The 21,731-nt window shown below is 46.6% G+C and overlaps 1 protein-coding gene across 1 annotated transcript; it reads right to left on the reverse strand.

Annotated features, from left to right (window-relative positions):
* Positions 1-1,554: 1,554 nt before the first annotated feature.
* LOC146200413 (uncharacterized) lies at positions 1,555-3,150 on the reverse strand. Its single transcript, XM_084592356.1, has 2 exons — positions 3,013-3,150; positions 1,555-2,142 (listed from the first exon to the last, which is right to left on the reverse strand). Exons 1-2 carry the CDS (start codon positions 3,148-3,150, stop codon positions 1,555-1,557), a joined length of 726 nt encoding a protein of 241 aa, XP_084448482.1.
* Positions 3,151-21,731: the final 18,581 nt, after the last annotated feature.

The raw sequence follows: 21,731 nt of genomic DNA on the forward strand, positions 1-21,731 counted from the left end.
TCTAAAATAACGCTTAGGAACTATTTCGTGAGCGCTGGATATAGCCAAGCTGACGTTACTCTCTTTAGTTGTGCCATATAGTCTGATGTCTGCAAGTATCTGACGTCGCCAAGCAAATCTTCCGTCGCGCCCTTGCCTCAAAGAAACCAGCTCAGCAGGAACATAAGCCAGCTGATGGATGCACACCGATGACTATTGTTCTTTAGAGACAGCAATTTTACAAGTAATCAAGAGGCCTGTTGAAATCTACAGCCTCATACATGACCTAAACATCTCTTCGCTTCCCAACCTCAGCTCATACTCGTGGTGAATACAAAACTTTGCTCGCAAAATCCATTATGTACAATTATGCCGGGCAATGACCTGCGGATATATTGATTAGTATAGAGAAATGTTAGATGCACAAGAAATTGCTTTCGTAAACAATTTTGCGTTAAAAAAGGAGGCGTGTACAGTATTATGATGGGAAGGCCATTATGTACCATTATGTACTCGAATTTTCGCTCGTTCCGGCCTTCCTCCTCTTCTCTCGTGATCTTAATTTTTACGCACTTACCTTCCCATCATAATACTGAATATGCCCTCCTTTTTTAACGCGAAACTGTTTACAAATGCAGTTTCTCGTGCAGGCTAATATTTCGCTGTACAAATCAATATGTCCTCAGGTCATTGCTTGGTATGCTTACCCTTTTCTCTAAATATTAACAAAAACGCTCGCCTCCTTTTGTTTTTTGCGGATATCTCAACTACCTAGTGAGAGCGCAGGAGCCATTTTAAAGGTAAAAATTTCGTAATGAGCCAGATGGTTACATCATGCTCATCAATATTTTAATGACGTCAGACTTGTGCACAGTTGCCTCATAACTGAAGGTGAGGTCACCTAAGCTGGGCTTATAAGCTATGACAGTTCCTGTGCTCATAGCTAGTTCTGAGACATTTTACGGAAAGTGGCTTTATGTAAGGATGTCTAACATGGGGTTTGTAATCCTTGCATTCAGCATGGGAGAACAGAGACGTCTCATGTGCTTTTGATTTTCCTTAACAGGTAAGACCAATTATCCTAATGCCACAGACGTGAAACTAGGTTAGTTATGCCAAAGCATCATTATCGACTAAAAGCTTCCAACCTCATATAAAAATATTCCAACACATTGACTCTACTACACAATAAATGTTATCTTGTAAAAACTATAATGAATGTAATGCCGACGGTATGATTCAGATCTGAATAGACAAATATAATACAGAACCGGAATATGAATTTAAATGCGCTCAGCCAATATGATTTGCAAAAAAAAAAACAAAAATTTATTCGAAAAAAACGTTCTGTATAAACAGAATAGGAACACATTGCAGAGAGCTCTCGCTCATGAGGTCATGAAAGGGAGAAAATAAGAATGGGTTCGTTCGAATTTATTTCCTATTGTGCGATTGACGCAAAGCAATAAAGTGGTAGCATGAATAAAAAAAACGATGCAATAAATGACTTTACTCAGCTTTGACCATCCGCTCGTATACGCGATGTTCTTCATTTGAAATATGCGGCAGCGTTTGCTACCGGCGGCGATACCCATATTGACCGGCAGGCCATCCAGAGGCAGCCCCGTAGCCACCCGGTGCGTATCGGCTGGCAGCGTAGCCAGCGGCACCTTGGCCGTAGGGAGCGTATCCTCCGTAGGCATATCCTCCGAGGGCAGGGCCAATAGAAGCGGAGCGGTAGGGACCGTAACCACCGTAGCCATAGGGGCCAATGTTGCCACCATATTGACCGTATCCTTGTCTACCGTATCCATTGTAGGCACTGTCGTAGTTGGGCGCAGCAACCCTTGCACCGTAGGCGAATGGGGCGACTCCGGCCGTTGAGCCTGCTGTACCGTAGCCAGGGGTCGGCGGGACAACCGGTGCGGCGTTGAAGATGACGTCGGCGCTTGCCCCAGGCGCGGTGCCCGGCTCATTGGTGTCAACTGTGGCACGGAATCCGTTTGCGTCCGCTATGTAGTTGACCCGGCGGTAGAGGCCGTACGCGTCCCGGTAGCCGTACGAGCCGGTTTTAGCATTGTTGGCGTCTCCCTGCTCGCTGTGGAACTGGCGGTTGCCGTACTCGTCCACGTTGTCGTAGCCGAAGCTGTACGGCTGAGGCGGCTGCGTGAGAATAGGTGCGCATTAGTTGCTGTGAATTGACCAGTGCATTGCGCTAAGTCCCACTGGGGCGGCCCTGTGGTTAGGGCGCTAGATCGCTGACCTCGACGACCTGCTGTGTTTGAATGGCGGCTAAACGCAAGCACCGTGTACTGTACTACATTAGTGCACGTAAACAACCCTAGATAGTTGAAGCCATCCGATCCCTCCACTATTGAGTAGATTATAGCCAATGACACTTTTGGGCATTGAACGCCGTGTAGCGTACGGTACTATATCATACCATACTTTGTCATGCCATACGATAGCGTACAGTACAATACTATATCATTCCATGACATAGCATATATTGCCTATCGTACTATTAAAACTCGTTCTTGCGCGCTATATATACTGACTAGACGAATCTGCGTAGTGCCGTATGCGGCAGGCGGAAAATGTTTGATGCTTGATTTGCGCTCTACGAGAACAAGGGACGTGCGTAGCCATAGAAGAGGGCAGATACGAACACTTAGAGTGTGAATATGTCCCTGGCGATCAGTGTTGTAAAGGCCACCCAAGCAGTTACTGCAGGTCTATTAGAAATTCGTAAACGGATAAGGAATAAAGACGCGAGACACACGACCATTTGAAGCGATCATGGTATATTACAAATGTCTCTATATGCTTTTATGTTGAACGGAACTTAAGATTACTCGGTTGTCAGTCTATTCTGACGAAACGCGATGAGCCTATCCGTACTCAGATAGTCTACAATATGCGTGTTTACTTACAAGAGAATGATACCAAAAAATAATTGTGTACTTTCTATCTATGCAATTATGTTTACCGCGGTCAAGAATTACAACCGAGTACAAAATGTGAGGGACTTACCGTGGCATAGTCGGCGTAGCCTCTGTATGGAGCAGCAGTTGCTGTCGAGAAGTATCCAAGGCTCTGGTATGGAGCTGCGACTTGGTGGTGTCGTAGGGCGTATGTGCTGGCCACAACACAGACGGCGAGAAGTTTCATCTGTAGGAAGCAGTGCAGCTTTGATATAGAGGCGTATCTTTATGCGGACAGCATCAGCAGCGCAATCACCATCGTACAGGACAAATCAATGGACTGCGAAAAGTAAACACCCTGTACAAATAGTAGGAGTTGCGTTGTATGCTGTTGTAAATGTAAAAAGGAAGCTTTGAGATCAGTGCGGTGACCCGTACTGAAGAAATGCGAAAGCATACTTATCACTAATTATTATCAGTAATTCATAATCGTTATTCATATTCTCATTACGTGTGTTTTCTTTTACGATAATTATCTATTATAGCCACCAGCACAACATTTGGCTTCAATATTCGCGGACGCAATTCTGCCCCAGGTTCTGGCGACACAACATAGCCTATTAATGCTTTTGAATTAAAAGAAACGGTTGGATCTTCACCTGATTTGCTATGCTGGACGCAAGATTTTAAATCATTGATAATAATGACGACACTACGGAGTAAACAATGAGGCGAGCTTTCCAGAGATCCAATATTTGCGGACGATCTGCATCAAGCGTGAAAAACATCTACTGCATTGCGACAATCGATGCATGTTTTCAGCTCAAAGATAATTTTTTGAACTAATTGTTCGCACGAAATGTTTTACACCAGAGCTTAACTGTAACCATGGTACTAAATGATAATTAACTATGAGCGGGATAAATTAAATCTTTAAAGAGTATATAAAAGTGAATGCGCTCACCTGTTCGATCATTTTAACTGTATTTTCAATCACGAAGGACGACTCGTAGTTTATAGCGGGCTCCTGTATTACCCAGGTGGTGAAGCTGTGCCTATCGTTGTTTGTGGGTGCCCTGGACGTTGAGCCGTCGTTTTTATATCGCGGAGACAGGCGGCGCGTGCTGTGTTGTTGCAAGGGCGTGCAAAGAAAATGCAATCTTTTTCTTTTTGCTTGTTTACTTCAATGTGACCAGGTTATGCGGAGAGTTGTGGGGAGGTGAGAAACTCGTTGTCAAGAAGGCGTCTTGTGCGAAAAAGTGGTCGCGCCACGTCGTGGCAAAAACAAAAAATTTCACGCTTTTCCAGATGAGGAGCACGCAATGCAAGACACGCTGTATGAATTTTATTTAAGCCTGGCCTTTTATTACTCCTTTGAAAATGGCCCTGGTGACATTTTGCGTTCGTGGTTTTAGGCCTTTCTTCTTCAGCGTCATGAAAGGTGAAGCTAATTATTCGTTGCTAGTGCAGAATGGTGCGTGGAATCGCGTGCGGTAACGCTGAATTAGGATGGGCGTGTTACGGATGCCGAAGAGTAGTACATTAGCGTCAGAAAACAGTATAAAGGTAGTCCGTGCTCCCGAATTACCTTGCCGTCTTTGGTGGATTTTGATCTAATCGGAAGCTTATTTCAAGTTAAGTCTTCGGCACACAGAATATCAATGAACCATTTCACACAACCCCTATTTAGGTAGGGCTTTACTTAGAGTAGAAATAACATCAAGTAAAGAGAGAGAGAGAGAGAAACACTTTATTTAAACACGCCAGATATGTTTCATGTAAGCTTCACTAAACGACAAGAAAACACTTGGCAACACAAACACATCTGGATTATTGTTTATATATCTTTCTTGTACCATAATCAAGAAAAAGAAAATATCGCAGCATAAATTGTCAGACAAAAGACCTGAGTATAGTTATAGCGCATGCGATGGTTTAGTATGCACTTTCCGGAGTTTATTTTTAGAAAATTCTGTGCGCACTTTATATATATTAAAAGTGATGGTTTTCAGCTAGTTTATGGTTCAAAGTGAAAAACGTGATTATGGGTGAAAAAAAATCTCAAATCATACAATATTAAGAAGAAAAAAAAGTCGTACATTTTATTGTCCCGGAAGCAAACGCTATCTACAGTTGATTATAATAAATACAAATATACTGCCATCAGCCATGCCAGCTGGCTGTTTCGTGTTAACAGTACGTAATTCGAAAATGTTGGTTCAGCATTAGCGCTTCGCACTGCCAACTAGCCTAAAATGTTCACAGACGCTTGGGCTAATACTGGCCAGTCACATGCATGCAGTTTCCAAAACAAAGGATGGCAGGCAACAGCGCTCATCACATACTAGCCATAGCTGTAGAACTCTGAATCAGGCAATCCTTAATATTGCTGGTGAATATATAGCGTCACATATATGTATACCAGCCTGACTGAATATTTAGAGAATGCAGTTCCTGAAAGATATAATTATATTGCTCACAACAGTGGTAGCCTATCTCAGCACTGCACGCGTTTGGACCGCGCCGAAATGCTTAATTCCGTTCCCTCAACGGTAGGGTCCCGCAATTTCTTTCTGCTCACTGGTTATCTCTCAGCGAGTTAAACCCCCTTGTTGCTGAGAGGTGTCTCTAAACGTAAAAAAAAAGTAACGTGCACTCATTGAAGGCAGGATATCATTACGGTATGGGTAATTGCATAGTGTAACCACCGCCATACTGTCACCTTCTGAGACTGTTCACATGTGGTTTCTGGTATTAAGAACAAAAAACATCACATAATGCAACCTAAAGCGGAGCACACCTCAGGAAAAATGTTAGTAATTTATTTCAATGTTGTGATTTAAAAACAATTTGGAAAAAAAAATTGCTCTCAGAGGATTCCAATTAGGGTTTCATTGCTGAGGTAAGTAGTGTAGAAATCCATTGCGGCATCGAAGCGACGTGAATGACAGGCTTTAAATACGCTCTTAATCTTTTTGACACTATTTTCGCTAGTTGTCGCCAGGCGACGTTGCTAAGAGGACCCTAAAGCAGCTTAGAACTGATCAATCTAAACTGGAAAAAGGCAGAAAAGAAATTCCTAAAGCCCATCAACAGAAATAGATGCAATTTCGATCAAGCTGGTTAATGAACTCGGTCCAAGAAGTAAGGAAACGTTACAATCTTTTTAAACAGGCAAGACGAATAAACAAATTCCGGAGAGCTGGCGGCAGAGTAAAATGAATTTAATTTTTAAAGGGGAAGGAGATAGGATGCACATAAAATCCTACAGGCCGATTAACATAACATCTGTTATATACAGGTTGCAAGGCAGGCGGGGAAATTAAATATGCAAGCATGGGTAGAAAGTAAGAAGAAACTCAACTTCAGAACGGCTTTAGAAATGGTAGGCGCTTAGATGATAGCCTGTTCTTGCTTACCCAATTTGCGTCAAAATATCTAGAATGGAAATTAGACCTTTGTATTTGGCTTTCCTGGACATAAATAGGGCGTACGATAACGTAAACAGGGAACTCCTGTGTAAGATATTAAAAGAAGAAGGTATCGGTCATGAGATAACAGATTTGCCACAGGAAATATACTGGAATAACAACGTAGAAATTACATGGGAAAGGATAAGAAGTACGGAAGCTGTCAAGGTATGCGAAGGATTAATACAAGGTTGTCCTCTATCACCGCTGCTGTTTATGCTGTATATGGGAAATATGGAACGGATGATACAAGAAGGTAACCTAGGTTTTAACCTGCCATATTTATTAGGCGGAAAGGCGGTAGAGCAGCGCCTCCCCGGTTTAATGTATGCAGACGATGTTGTGCTGCTAGTAGATGCTCAGGAAGAATTTCAAACTCTAGTTAGGTATTGCGGAGACGAAGGGGACGCTTTAGGCTTCAGGTTTAGCGCAGTTGAGTCGAGCCTAATGATTTTCAACGGCTCACCTGATCACGGTTTAAAATACCAGGTCATGAAATGCTCAGAGTGGCAGAATATAAGTATATCGGGGTATGGGTAAACGAAGGATCGGCATTCGTTGAAAAGCATGAGCAATCACTTAAGGCAAAAGGGCGAAGGAATGCCGGGATAATGAAGCATGGGGATTTGTGGGGATACAACAGGTATCAGGTATTGAGGGTTATTTGGAAATATTGTGATCCGACGAGCTGTGGAGACCGCCGCGTCAGATCGTAAGAACGGCGAGAACGATTGAGACTGGAAGCACGTGCCATGGACCCCCCCCCCCTCCCCTCTCCAAAGACAGAGCTGGGGGATTTTCCGGTTATGAGCTCCCGAAATCGGCGTCGGTGAGACGCCCTTGCAACTGACACTGGTCGGCCGAAGGGAACAGCTCGTCCCCCAGCGGAAATTAGCAGAGGTCCCGCCAACAAGTCGACGACCGGACAAATGAGAGGAAACGACCAATTTCCGGTCCCTTCAAGTGTCGAGCCTCGCTAAGGAGGGCTGGTGTGCATTCTTCCCTTTCTTCCCGTGGTGGGCCACGGGGACAGCTTTCGGCTAAGGTGCCTCGTTGAATGCTACCCGGTGACGTCGGGACTGATGAGCCAGCCTAAGTGCAAACACGCTCGGCGACAACCCGCTGACAACATCTATGCCGTCTAGACGACCACCTCCTCACCCTCAAGCCAGGACCAGTCAGAGGGGCGAATCAGCGAGTGCGAGCAGTGTTGGTGTGCATGTGTGAGAGGGCGGGATAGTGAAGTGACAGAGACACTCCCTCATAATCTGGCCTGCCTTTCAAAATAGGGAATCGAACCTATAAAAACTGGCGATAATTGTGTGTCGTGAGTCGTAAAAAGGAGACTGTTCCTCTAGTCAGTCTCCCACTAACCAACGCTACCCCGTAAATAGTGTATATAAAAGTTTTCCCATCTCACTTCAAAGTCCGTTTCCAGCCGCCTCGTCCTTGTTCCCACCCCGACAACTCAACCGGGTACACTACGCACCCTGGGTAACGACAGAAAGGAATTATGGTACCCGGACTTAGTTTAGCAAATGCGGTTTTGTGCCTAAAATCAGAGGTACCGTCGACATAAATCAGATAGCGTCGGACGATTAGCACTGGGTGCCCATGGCGAAACCCCAAATGAGCCGATACATTAAGATATGGGCAGGGCATCTTTCGAAGTACGGGAAGCTCAGAGTAAAATATTATATGAGGAACGCCTGATAAAATTGGACTGTAACAGATGGGCAGCTAAAGTATTTAAATACCTATACCTAAAAAGCGTTGACTCACAATGAAGGAAAAATAACTAGGAAACTAACCAATAAGTGTGCTGGTCACAAGGACGCAGAAATAAAGAGCGTTAAGTAGCAGGTGTAAAACTTGAAAGGTAAAAACTGTATAAATTCTAGATAAAATAAACAGTGTGGATCTATACCGAAAGTGGAAAAGGCAGATCAGGAAGGAAGCATTTTTGATCACTCAACAGGCAGCGCCCTACTTTTTGAAGCTACATCAGGGTACCTTAGAAAACGCAGGTACAAAAAAAAATTTAACCATGAAGATGACACATGTGCAGTATGTGGTAAATCCACAGAAACAATTACCCACCTTATACTCAAATGGGATAGTAACCATCCAGAAGTCGATGCAGGTGCAGTCACGCTACCTGAAATCCCATGAGGTTTAGAGATACCAGTGGCCGGGTGAATGAACCTGCGGTTGAAGGTAGCAAAAAACGATTGGAAAATTGGTGGCTTAAAAGCCGAAAAGTAGCGTAATGATAGTCATGTAGAAACAAAAATCTAATAAATAGAGTGATGGTATAGTTAACTGATCTAAAACAATTATTAAGATATGGGGGGAACAACGAGCAAGATAGCAACTGCTACCACCCCGTTTCAAAGGGGACGCTCCTATATTCCATCTACCCATCCATACTGGAGTTACTATATGGGTTTTGCCAGAGCTGCGCGTTCAATTTCTTTCGCATCCAAGCAACCGTGTACCACCGTGAAGCCAACCCGATAGGCGCTCCGGCTACATTGCATATCCGTCGTGGGGACAGTGTGCCGCGCTGTGTGTGAGGTGTGGCAACTATGACTTATTTTGATTAGGACAGAAAAAGTAATCATTTCTCGACTGCTTTCCAGTCTCGTTACTCTACTCCTCCAGTTATGACATATTGTAACGTAACGCTACACAGAAGGCGTTCTGGCACTCTGACACCGAAGGACACCAACAGCCAGTCAGGGCAGCACGAAAGCGGAGCACTGTTTCGCTTCGTCGTCTTCTCCGAATCGCCGGTTCAAATCTTCGTCGCCTATGAATGGCATGTGTCATTGCCCCCCTTCTTGGCAGCATCGCCTCGATGCTGCAAATGCTGCTTGATGCGATGAGCTAACAGATGTTATGCTAGGTTGGTGTGGGATACCACAACACAAAACGGGGCACCATCAGTCTCAAGAATAGTCAGCGGGGCGATCGTGGTAGGGTTTCATCCGGACGACGTGTACAACATCAGTGAACTTGCGTCGTCTGCGGCTTGAGGGATCTTGGGTCGCGGATTCAACTTCGTAAGTAACGTCGCTGAGGCGGCGGAGGACACGATATGGGCCGAAGTACCGGCGCAGCAATTTTTCAGACAGCCCACGATGACGAACGGGCGTCCAAATCCAGACATAGTCTCCAGGCTCGTAGGCAGCGAAGCGCCGTCCCTTGTTGTAACGGTCAGCGTCTAGTTGCTGTTGTAGGTATATGCGCTGCCTTGCCAGCTGCCGTGCTTCTTCCGCACGCTGGGTAAAACTAGCGATGTCCAGGTCAAGCTCATCTTCGTCGTCGGTGTATACGGGCAGCATTGTATCCAGTGGAGTGGTCACTCGACGGCCGAAGACAAGCTCGAAGGGTGTGAGCCGCGTCGTCTCCTGAAGTGCCGTATTATATGCGAACGTGGCATATGGGAGGATTTTATCCCAGGTCTTATGCTCTATATCCACGTACATAGACAGCATGTCAGCCAGAGTTCTGTTTAGCCTTTCCACCAAGCCATTAGTTTGTGGGTGGTATGCCGTGGCCCGTCTATGGCTAGTTTGTGTAAGGTTCAGTACAGCCTTAGTCAGGCGGGCCGTAAAAGCTGCCCCGCGATCGGTAATGATAACAGCCGGAGCGCCGTGACGCAACACAATGTCGTGGACAAAAAACTCTGCGACTTCGGCGGCAGTTCCATTTGTGAGCGACGCGGTCTCAGCATATCGGGTCAAGTAGTCCGTCGCGACAACAATCCAACGCTTTCCATTACTTGACTTCGGGAAAGGACCAAGAAGATCCATCCCCACTTGTTGGAAAGGAGTTTTCGGTGGAGCGATCGGCTGAAGAAATCCAGCTGGTTTCACGGGTGGAGTCTTTCGGCGTTGACAATCACGGCAGGTTTTTACGTAAGATCGCACTGAAGGTAATAATTTCGGCCAATAGTATTTCTCCCGAATTCTTGCAAGCGTACGACTAACTCCCAAGTGGCCGGAGGACGGTTCGTCGTGACAAGCGCTTAAGATATCAGGCCGTAGGTGCGTAGGCACTACGAGTAGAAATGTCTCTTTGGATCTTTCAAAATTGCGCTTGTAGAGAACTCCACTTCGTAAAGCGTATGACTGCAAGCCACGACGAAAAACAAGCGGTACTCTACCACCGTGTCCTTCCAGATAATCGATGAGCGGCGCCAGCTCCGGGTCCTTGCGTTGAAGGTCAGCCATATGTGATTGGGTAATGGCCCCAATAAAGGGAAAATCGTCGGCGTTTTCCACTGCAGTGGAGTCCAATGGCGCGCGTGACAAACAATCCGCATCTTGGTGTTTATGTCCCGACTTATACACAACAGTGACGTCATACTCTTGAAGACGGAGGCTCCAACGAGCTAAGCGTCCAGACGGGTCTTTAAGGCTTGCCAGCCAGCACAAGGAATGATGGTCGCTGACAATACGGAAGGGTCGTCCATACAAATATGGTCGAAACTTGCTGATGGCCCAGATTACCGCAAGGCACTCCTTCTCTGTTGTCGAATAGTTCGTCTCTGATCGTGAGAGTGTTCGGCTCGCGTAGGCGATAACCCGTTCTATTCCGCCTTGCCACTGAATGAGTATCGCGCCGAGGCCAACGTTGCTGGCATCAGTATGTACGTCGGTTGCGGCGTCTTCATCGAAATGGGCGAGTATTGGGGGTCTGTGTAGGCGGCTTCTAAGCTCCTGGAAGGCTTGTTCTTGATCGTCTCCCCACAGGAAGGGTATGTCTTCTCTGGTTAGTGCTGTCAGTGGTTCAGCTATCTTAGAAAAATCTTGGACGAAGCGTCGGTAGTATGCACAAAGACCCAGAAATCGTCGAAGTGCCTTTTTGTCGGTGGGGCGTGGAAAATTTGACACTGCGGTAGTCTTTTCGGGATCAGGGAGAACGCCCTGTGCACTGACAACATGGCCGAGAAAGCGTAGTTCCTTGAAAGCAAAGTGGCATTTCTCAGGCTTGATCGTTAGTTGCGCGCCTTTGAGTGCTTGAAGCACGATGCGCAACCGGTCCAAGTGTTGCTCGAAAGTAGGCGAGAAAATAACGACATCATCCAAGTACACCAAGCACGACTGCCACTTCAGACCTGATAAAACCGTGTCCATCATACGTTGGAACGTGGCCGGTGCAGAGCAAAGACCAAACGGAAGCACCTTAAACTCGTATAGGCCGTCGGGCGTCACAAATGCAGTCTTCTCTCGGTCTCTCTGATCCACCTCAATTTGCCAGTATCCGCTTTTGAGGTCTAATGAGGAGAAGTACCTGGCGTCGCGTAGTCGGTCGAGGGCATCATCAATCCTGGGCAGCGGATAGACGTCCTTTTTAGTCACGTTATTTAACTTTCGGTAATCGACACAGAATCTCAAGGTGCCATCTTTCTTTTTGACAAGGACCACTGGCGATGCCCATGGGCTCGTCGAAGGCTGGATCACGTCGTCCGCAAGCATTTCATCCACTTGCATTTTAATGGCGTCACGTTCTTTAGGAGAAACCCGGTACGGGCGCTGGCATACCGGTAACGTGGTCTCATCGGTGATGATTCGGTGCTTGGCGACAGGAGTACGACCAACCTTAGAGCCTGTGGCGAAGCAGTCTGCGAAATCGCTCAGAAGAGCCGAAAGAAGATTCCTCTGATCGGGCCTCAAGTCGGGGTTAATTTTAACGGTCTGCAGAGCATGACAAGGTGCGGCCTCCTCTTTAGGGTTCGCTCCGGTGGTGCATAAATGAGGCAAGGCAGTAACATCGTGAAGGACGGCAACAGCCGTGTCCTTGGCGAGATGCCGCATCTCCTTAGCAAAATTTGTCAGGAGGACAGTAGCACAACTGTTCTGGAGTTGTACGAGTCCTCGAGCAACGGCTAATTCCTTCTCGAGTAGTAGCGGAAGGTGCCCATCCGCGATGCCCTCGTAATCGTGGAATAAGTCATGCTTTACAAGAACCAACACACTAGAACGTGCCGGAACCCTCACGTCATCGTCGACTATACGCAAAACGTTCAGACCCGGATCTTCGTTTTCAATGCGCGCCACGGCTCGTTTCGTCGAAAAGGAAACACGCGCTTCTTTCAGGTCAATGACAGCGCCGTTGGTCTGCAGGAAGTCTAGACCGAGGATCAAGTCTTTCGAACACTCAGGAAGCACGATAAATTCTCCGACATACACAAAACCACGGATGCCGACCCGCGCTGTGCACTTGCCTGCAGGTTCGATCAAGTGACTTCCCGCCGTGCGAATTTTCGGGCCGGACCAATGTGTCAAAACTTTCTTCAATTCTCGGGCGAGACCACGGCTCATTACTGAATAATCGGCACCAGTGTCGAGTAACGCGGTGACATCCATTCCATCAATCGTTACACATAAATCGGAGGTAGTATGCCGGATGCTGTCGCTACCTGACACAAGCGAAATCTCGTCGGGTCGGCCTGACGATGACGGAGGATCTTCACATTTCCCGACATCAGCGACCCTGCCTCCGAAGGCCGCTGGTATTAGTTTTCCCGGCTAGGGCTGGGAGAGGAGCGGCGTCGGGAAGTATGGGGACTTGTAGAGCGGTAGCTCGTCGGGGACGTAGACCGACGCTCTTGGTAACCGGACGTTACGGGATACTGCCACGCTGCAAGGTCGCTTGCAATCTCAGTAGGCCGTTCGTCATTCCGAGGGTGGAGTTCCTCCGAGGCGAAACCCCGCATGTTGACGCGGCGGTACGGGCACGCCCGGTAAAGGTGACTGGCTTCCCCGCAATGATAGCACAGGGGCGACGGTCCCGGGGCCGCCATACTTGACGGGGTCGCTGGTAGATTGGCGGAGGGGAGTAGTGAGGCCCCATGCGGCTCCATGCGAGTCCCTCCATGCGAGGACCCTGCGGCTCCATTGCTGGAGCTGCGGCGTTGATACTATGATCCGGCGGGGGAGCCCTACGTAATACGGACGCGTAGGTGGGCCTCGCGTCGATCGTCTGGTGGGGAACGCGCTGCTGGGGAACGTCAGCAACTTGCTGAGCTGCCATACGCACCTCGTCCCGGACGACTTCAGCCAGTGAAGGAAAAGCTGTTGTGTTGCAAGGCATCCGGAGCGCTTGCAGTTCCTCCCGCACGACAGAACGGATGAGATTTCGTAGCGTGTCCATGTCGCTGCCGATATGCACAGGAGGTGCGTCGGACCCAATGATGTTCACGTCACGGTTGTACTGACGGGCTCGGTGTTGCAGCGTTGTCTCCATGGTCGCTGCCTCGCTGAGAAACTCCGCCACAGTGCGCGGTGGACTGCGCACCAGTCCGGCGAAAAGTTCTTGTTTAACGCCCCGCATCAGGTGACGCAGTTTCTTATCTTCAGGCATTTGTGGGTCTGCACGCTTGAAAAGGCGTGTCATGTCCTCAAAGAACATACGCACGCTCTCGTTCGGGCGCTGATTGCGCGAGTGTAGCGCAGCTTCTGCTCGCTCCCGGCGGTCGGCGCTAGGAAAGGTGGCTTTGAAATCACGACAGAAGGCTGCCCAGGATGGGAAGGCAGCCTCATGGTTTTCAAACCATGTCCGTGCAGACTCTTCAAGGGCGAAGTACACGTTGTGGAGCTTGCGCTCATCAGTCCACCCGTTGTAACGAGCAACTCGCTCGTAGTTCTCAAGCCAGTCCTCGGCGTCCTCGAACACGTCGCCATGAAAGGAGGGGGGTGTTCGCGGCTGATGACACAGGATGTGGGTGGGAAGCCTGCTCTCAGATGTCATTGCAGCAGGTTCGACGGCCGTCTGAGGATGCGTCGTTCTGGTAGCAGCCGGAAGGGGTCCGAATTCAGGGAGCTCTCCACGTAGGCGGCGGCCGAGGCGTTGATGTACGGGGGTAAGCTCCGTATTGGCAGGTTGATTCTGCAGGACTGGATCGATACCTGGCGATTCCTCCACCAAATTTGTAACGTAACGCTACACAGAAGGCGTTCTGGCACTCTGACACCGAAGGACACCAACAGCCAGTCAGGGCAGCACGAAAGCGGAGCACTGTTTCGCTTCGTCGTCTTCTCCGAATCGCCGGTTCAAATCTTCGTCGCCTATGAATGGCATGTGTCAATATGGCTTCACTGCGCAACTTGAATGCTTATTTGACCATTCTAGTTCGAGTGTAGAAGTCTTCCAGTGGTATGGAATCGTCTCTACGTCAAACTCCGAGGCATGCACCACGGTCACAACATTCGAACGAACCTTCTGTCCTAGCAACTCGCTGTTGTCGTTCGTCTCTACCAGGGCGGCAGTTACCGAGGTGTTATCCCCGGTTTATTTATCTTTTTACAGTTGTTTCTATGTACCAGCGAAGAAACCGGTTTATAGGCAACGGGACACCCTTTCAGGCGCCAGCTATAAGTGCTCATGGGTAGAGTAGTGTATCTTTCGATGCCGCCTTTAAGGGAGTGGCACAATAGCGTAGGCTACCAGCCCACATTAAAGCCTAGCTTGAACTAAGTCGTATGAACGTGCCTGCGTGGACTAGGGGTAACATGAATTCAAATGTCATGGCAGTCTCATTCTAATGTCACCCTCCCACATGCAAGGGGAGGCACGAGTTGACGCTCCTTCGGGCACCTTTCAGGCTCCGGAGAAATTCTCAAGGGTAGCGTAAGGCTTCCGCTATAGGAATTAGCTATATTCACTTTGCCCGCACAAAAGATTCTAAAACGCAAACCTATACAACATTAAAGATCAGAAAAATATGTTTTAACATTGCGTTCTTCGACAGGCTTAAACTTCGAGTGATATACAGCGATAAAGGTTTACTTGCGATAGTTTTGTACCGTTTCGCCTGTTGTACGTACCGTGTTTTACTACATAGAGCATGTACTGCGCGAATCCTTTTCTATGCGCACAATGGTTCATAGTTTTTCTTGTGCGCTCTTCACTCGATTTCGCTCGAGAAACCCAATTCTCGGAGCCATTGGCACTTTAACGGCCCGTTGCCGGTGTTCAAGAGGGCACCCGAAACCGCCAGACAAGCCAACGTTCGTGCTAGATAGAGTCAGTGGGCCGTGCGAAAGCCGGCTTACCTTCGCTCGAAAGCTAAAGAGCACAACCAACGCAACTGTCCACTGTCACAGGACATCCCATCAGTTCTTTTGCCCAGTATTGGTATAGTAAGCCCGCAGCGCGCTGCAACTCGACCCGCGCCACGCTATCTACCCCTCTCAGTTACCGGCTGTTAGTACAATGCCACCATATTGGCCAAAACAAGATGCCGAGAGGGATCAGGCATTTCATTTCATGTGTTAACACTATTTCTTTTTACTTAAAATTGGCTTACGTACCTCCCCACCTGTGTTTCTTTGCCGGCTGTATTTATACTGGGATTTACACGTCTCGCTCGCCACCACCTCACCACCTTCCTAACGCATACAGTCTCCTTATCCTGTCAAGTCAAATGAAGTAGGAAATATTCAACTAGCAATATTTAGTTGCCCCGCAGCACCGTGTCATGCACCGAATCGCACTTCCCGTACTGTGACCTGCGACGCATGCGGCCTCCAGAGGCCCCGTTTCACCACGGTTGTCGGACTGGTACGCCGTATTTTGCGCTAGATTTGGGCCCAACGTCGCCTGGAAAATGTTGGCTATACCATATGAGCGAATTCCCATGATGGCTGCGAACACAATTAGGAAAGGAGTAGAGAGGTTTTACACGGGAGTGCCGCCGCTGTTTTCGCTCTTTAGTCTTGGTTGTATACCTCTATAAGTTTCATGCACTGAAAAAGTTTCAATGATCGCGCGCGTCACTTTATCCATGTTTTTCTTTTTTATTTGCAGCCTTTGATACCTGCACTGTCCCTCCTGGGAGTCTCCGCAGTGCATTGTCAGATATACCCAATTTCGTTATAAGCAATAATTTCAACAGCTGTGAATCTAACCGACTTACGAATCTCCACGAAATGACCTTGAGCTGTATTTGCAGATAAAATTTCTTTTTATTGCATTTTGTTACCTTTCTGTTGTCTTCATGTGTTGTTTGGCAATTTCAGTTGCGAGCCCGAGTGTGATTCGCCTTTCCGCTTGTATTTTTGTAAAGGCCACACACATTTTCAAGCTTTTTTTGTTAGCTTTTGTCATGTTGCCTGTTCTAAATATTTATTCATTAGAGTCGAGAGCAGAGGTGGTATAGCCCACGAAGCCAATGGCGGAACTGGGGAAAACTGCATTTCGAAGCTACCCAGCAACAGCTATCTGGAATCGGGACAATAATGGCGGTACTCCATATATTCACATGCACGTGTCTGTCTCTATCACTGTTGCTAGATGGCGTATAGATGCTATTTTCCCGCGCTCTGTCTCCGGCTGCTTGTTATGTACCCCTTTTTCTCACGACTCTGCATTGCTTTTATTATTGGAGGGTGATATCAGAATCAGCCTGCCAGGACCCTTGCATTCACATTACCCCTTTATGCTACGCAGGCCCTTCATCATACAGCTTGGTGCTTTATATGCCTAAGCTGTCCCGTCATACCTTCAGAGGCGCAACTTGAGTGTCCCCCATAATTCTTTTAAGTGAAAGCTTCACTGAGCTAGCTTTGCAATGGCGCGTTTCACGACGCCGTAGTTTGACATTCAGCCGACCATCGGCTGCTTGCCTAGCGGCGCGCGGCCTGCCCGCCACCCACTTCTTCTTTGCACTTGTTGTTGTTGTTCTCCTCTAATGTGATGGCACATACCCACACAGGGGGATCGGCCAAGAATTGGGGTGCAGAGATATTAGATTTTGAGATGTATAACTACATCGGAAAAATAAAAAAATAAATGCTAGGGAATAGAGAAGGAAATGTAAATATGATAAACCAAAATATAAAAGAGTAAATACTAACGCACGCAGTAGGAGAATAGTATGGTTTATATGTACAGATTAAAACTTCAAAGCATATTAGCAAGGTAGACGTTTTGTTTCTATTAAGAAGTTTTGAATGGCGTTGAAAACATACCTGTGGCTGTACCCAAGCATGGTGGCACCGAACGATAATAAAATTTGGCTGCTCAAATTAAGACCCAGCATTTGTAACGGCTTCTCTAAGTACCGCTTTCTCATCATGGTAAAACGGCGGCAAAATATCAAGAAATGGTCTATTGTTTCCGGTTCCCCGCAGAATGCGCAGACAGGAGAAAGCGCCAAACCAGACCTGTGCATATAGAAATTTAGGGGCGGAATACGACAGCGTAGCCTGGTTAGAGAGACCTCAGTCTGCCTTGATTGACATGATTTCCTATTCCAGGAATACTTGAGGTGCAGGTAGTCATCCGAGGATAAAATAGATCCAGACTGCGTGCTTAATAAGGCACGCCGCCGAAATCGTGCTGCTGTTATGTACGCTGTTGCCGGGAGGATGGGCAATACAGGGCCGTTCAGAGAATCTTTGGCTAGTCTGTCTGCAACCTCATTGGCTGTCACAATGCTGTGTCCTGGTACCCACACTATATGTATGAGGCTCAAATGTGAGGGAAGCAATGAAAGAAAGGTGTTTAAAATTGGCGAGTCCATATTCGAAGAAAGCGACAAGCACAAAGAATAAGAGTCTGTAATTACAGCCACTGTTGAGTATGTTGGGTCTAGTTTGCGCAGAGCAAGCACCACCGCCAGCAACTCCGCCTGGAAAATTGGAGTAAAATCCGGAAGACGGACTGAAAAAGCCCAGTCTAAAAGCGGACAGTATATTCCAACGCCGGCTTTTTCATTAAATTGAGAAGCATCCGTTGCTATCGTTATGCTAACGGGAAGACTCTGTAAATGATCTTCTAATAATCCATTTAAAATGTGAGGTGCTAAGTGTTTTGCAATATTTGGGAAAATGTCATCATAGACAATTTGAACCGACGATGCACTTACTTTTGTTGGAAGGATGTTAGAAAGGACTACTTGCAAAGGTTGTAACAGATTTTGCACTAGAATTACCTGCGGGGTATGAAACCGAGGCCATCCGACTCCAAAAAAAGGAGTCTGGCTCGCAACAAAAAATTCATATGGAGCGGTGGAATTGCGATTCATATATTTTCAGATACGTCTGGACAGTCAAGAATTGCAATCTAGTTAACAACGGAGGTATTCGGGCTTCAAGGTATAATATATTATTAGCCACGAATTTGGGGAGCCCAAGGCATAATCTAAGCGCTTCCCGCTCTAAAAGAACAAGCGGACGAATTTTGTAAGCAGGTGAACCAGAAAATAACACAGATCCAAATTCTATAATTGGGCGGACATACATAACATAAATCATTAAAAGTGTGTCTCGCCGCATCCCAGACCTCGGATTGCTTAACCTGCGCAACATACCCACAGCACGTGCCCCCTTCGCTGCAACATGTTCAATGTGATCCCTCCATGCCAGATGGTCATCGTAAATCACCCCTAGATATTTCAAAGACTTAACTTGAGGAATCATTTCCTGCTTAAATGTTAGAGCAAGACAGATCCTGAATTTGGAAAACAAGGAACGCGCACTTTTTAACATTTAATTTAAATCTTAAGTCAACTAACCAATTTTGAAGGGAGCTTAGGTACGATTGCAGGCGCCTGTTGAGGGATTGAATGTCAGGTGCAGCCGTAAAGAATGCGATGTCATCCGCATAGACATACGTGCGAACCTCCTGATGAGTGGGAATTGAACTCATTAAAATGTTAAAGAGCACGGGCGAGAGAACTGCCCCTTGAGGGACACCTCTGGTTTGTTGATATTTGCCAGAATGCACTCCATTCAATGAACAGTAAAATTATCTGTTTTGTAGGAATGTAGATATCCAATCAAATAAGTATTGTGGAAAACATAGCGATTCTAATCTGTGCAATAAAATTCGGGGCTCTACACTATCATAAGCCTTCTCTATATCTAGAGTCACCAATGCAGCATGCATTTTTTTGCGCCGCGCAAGAAGAATTCGACTCTCAAGGTCGGTATGTGCATTCCATATTGAAAAGTTTGCTCGAAATCCGATTTGACAGGATGTTTATTCTGAAGGAATTTGATCATATGTTATATCTGTTTCCACTGCGTTGTGTACATTGATTTTATGTTATTTACGCTTTGTGAATGTTGTTTGTTTTATTATGGAGCAATTTTATTTTGTACTACTTGTTTTCACTGTATTATATTCATTGTTCTGTATCATAATTAACCCACTCCCCTCTGTAATGCCTTTGGCCCTGAGGGTGCAATAAATAAATAAATAAATAAATAAGTAAATAAATAAATAAATAAGTAAATAAGTACTGTGTAGGAAAAATGCTTGCACTTGTGGTGGCGACTGCTGCTTCACTTCTTCCTCTACATCGCATACCTGCTTCATCTTCTGCATACAGTTGACGAACTTCATTCGGACCATTACTAATCGCCGGTATCCGCAGGTGGATGGAAAAAAAAAAAAACATTTTTCTTTTTTTACAGGTGCGATGTGCTTATGAACGTTGCTGATCACACTTGTGCGCTTTGGTCAATCCTCGGTAAAGGATGCCGCGCTTCACTCCCGCCATTGTGGCTCGGAAAACGAGAAATATTTGCTCTTCCTTGTCCTTGCTGGCCAGCAAAAGTTCCCACAGCATCACACTCGCGTTTTCTATTTTGGGGTCCAAGTCTGCCTCAGGACAGGCCAATGTGATGTGCTCGAGGGTCGGCGTACCATGACAGAATGGGCACTCATCTTCATACATTTCACATCGCACCGATCACCGCCACAAGGTTGGCATCCGAACATGCCACACCAAATCTTCTTTTCAGTCATATCTTCCCCGCACATCTATGGAATGGAACCGCCTTCCCCCCGATATTGCAGCCATTTCAGATAAAAAAAACCTTTCACGACGCAATAGCTAACAATGTTTATTCTGAAGGAATTTGATCATATGATATATCTGTTTCGACTGTGTTGTGTACATTGATTTTGTGTTATTTACGCTTTGTGAATGTTGTTTGTTTTATTATGGAGGAATTTTATTTTGTACTACTTGTTTTCACTGTATTATATTCATTGTTCTGTATCATAATTAACCCACTCCCCTCTGTAATGCCTTTGGCCCTGAGGGTGCAATAAATAAATAAATAAATAAATAAATAAATAAATAAATAAATAAATAATAAATAAATAAATACTGTGTAGGAAAAATGTTATGCAATTTGTGTAGGTGTGGATAAGGGCCGGTTTGTAATCTGAGCCAGTCTACTGTCTCCGCTTGGGTTACCCTTTTGTGTGGGGCTGGGTATCGTTTTCACTGGCCTCTGTAATGATCTAGTATATACGTGGGGATAACAGGGTCAAACCGGCCCGCGTGGTACAGAGTGACGACTCTGCTCGGTCGACGTACCCTCGAGCTAACTCATCTGCTGCCTCGTTGCCCCGCTTCCCCTCGTGTCCCGGAACCCATACTATACTGTGTTTAGTGTTTGTTATGTCTTGCCATCGTTTGTAGATACGATTGGCGATTCTGTTAATTCTGCCCCTTCTGTAGTTTTCGCACGCGTGTTTGCAGTCCGTCACTATAGTCAGGTTCTGACCCGTTGCATCGCCGTCCGCTATTGCCCGAACGATCGCAGCTTCTTCAGCTGCCTCTATGCTAGGGATGTTTATAGTTGCGCTGCATATTTCTTTCGCTCCAGCGTCCATTCCCGCAATGATCGATTTGCGTTGGTATCGGTACTTTGCTGCGTCCATACAGACTACGTTGGCATTGTCGGTGAATTCCCTGTTTAGTGCTCGGGCTCTGGCTTGTCCTATGTTGTGGTGCATATTTGGGTCCATGTGTCGGGGTACCCTGATTTTTTTTTCCGTTTTCGTCCCTAATCAGTTGCTCGTCTTTTTGTGTGGCCATGGGTATTCCTAATTTCTCCATTAGGTGTCTTCCTATTGTTGTTTGCGTTAGTCTGTTCAGTTGAGCGCAACGTTACGCTTCTAGTAGCTAGTCGAAGTTGTTCGATGCACCCAGTGCCATTAACATTTCGGTTGGTATTGACATCGGAAGTCTTAGCGCCGTTTTGTAAGCTTTGTGTAGTATGGTGTCAGTTTGACCTCTTGTTTGTTAACTTCGTCTTAAGGTAGGCATTATATTACCCCGCTCGTGACGGGACTGCCTTTGAGTCTAAGTTGGTTCTGCTCTCTCATGCCCTTCTTTTTGCTGCTGACACTTCGCACGATTCTGGTGACTTGATCTGTTGTATTTTTAAGACAGGCGATGCTTTTGCTTCAGCGCCCGTGCTTAGTAGCCACATTCCCTGTTTCTGACTTCCGTTTTCTCATGTATTGTCTGATTTCCAACTTTAAGGGTGATTTGGGAGTCGTCTTTCCTTGCGCCTTTCTTGATTCGTAAGCATTCTGATTT

This window comes from Amblyomma maculatum, chromosome 2, assembly GCF_055883805.1.
Source record: "Amblyomma maculatum isolate TAMU_Amacu chromosome 2, ASM5588380v1, whole genome shotgun sequence".
NCBI lineage: Eukaryota > Metazoa > Arthropoda > Arachnida > Ixodida > Ixodidae > Amblyomma > Amblyomma maculatum.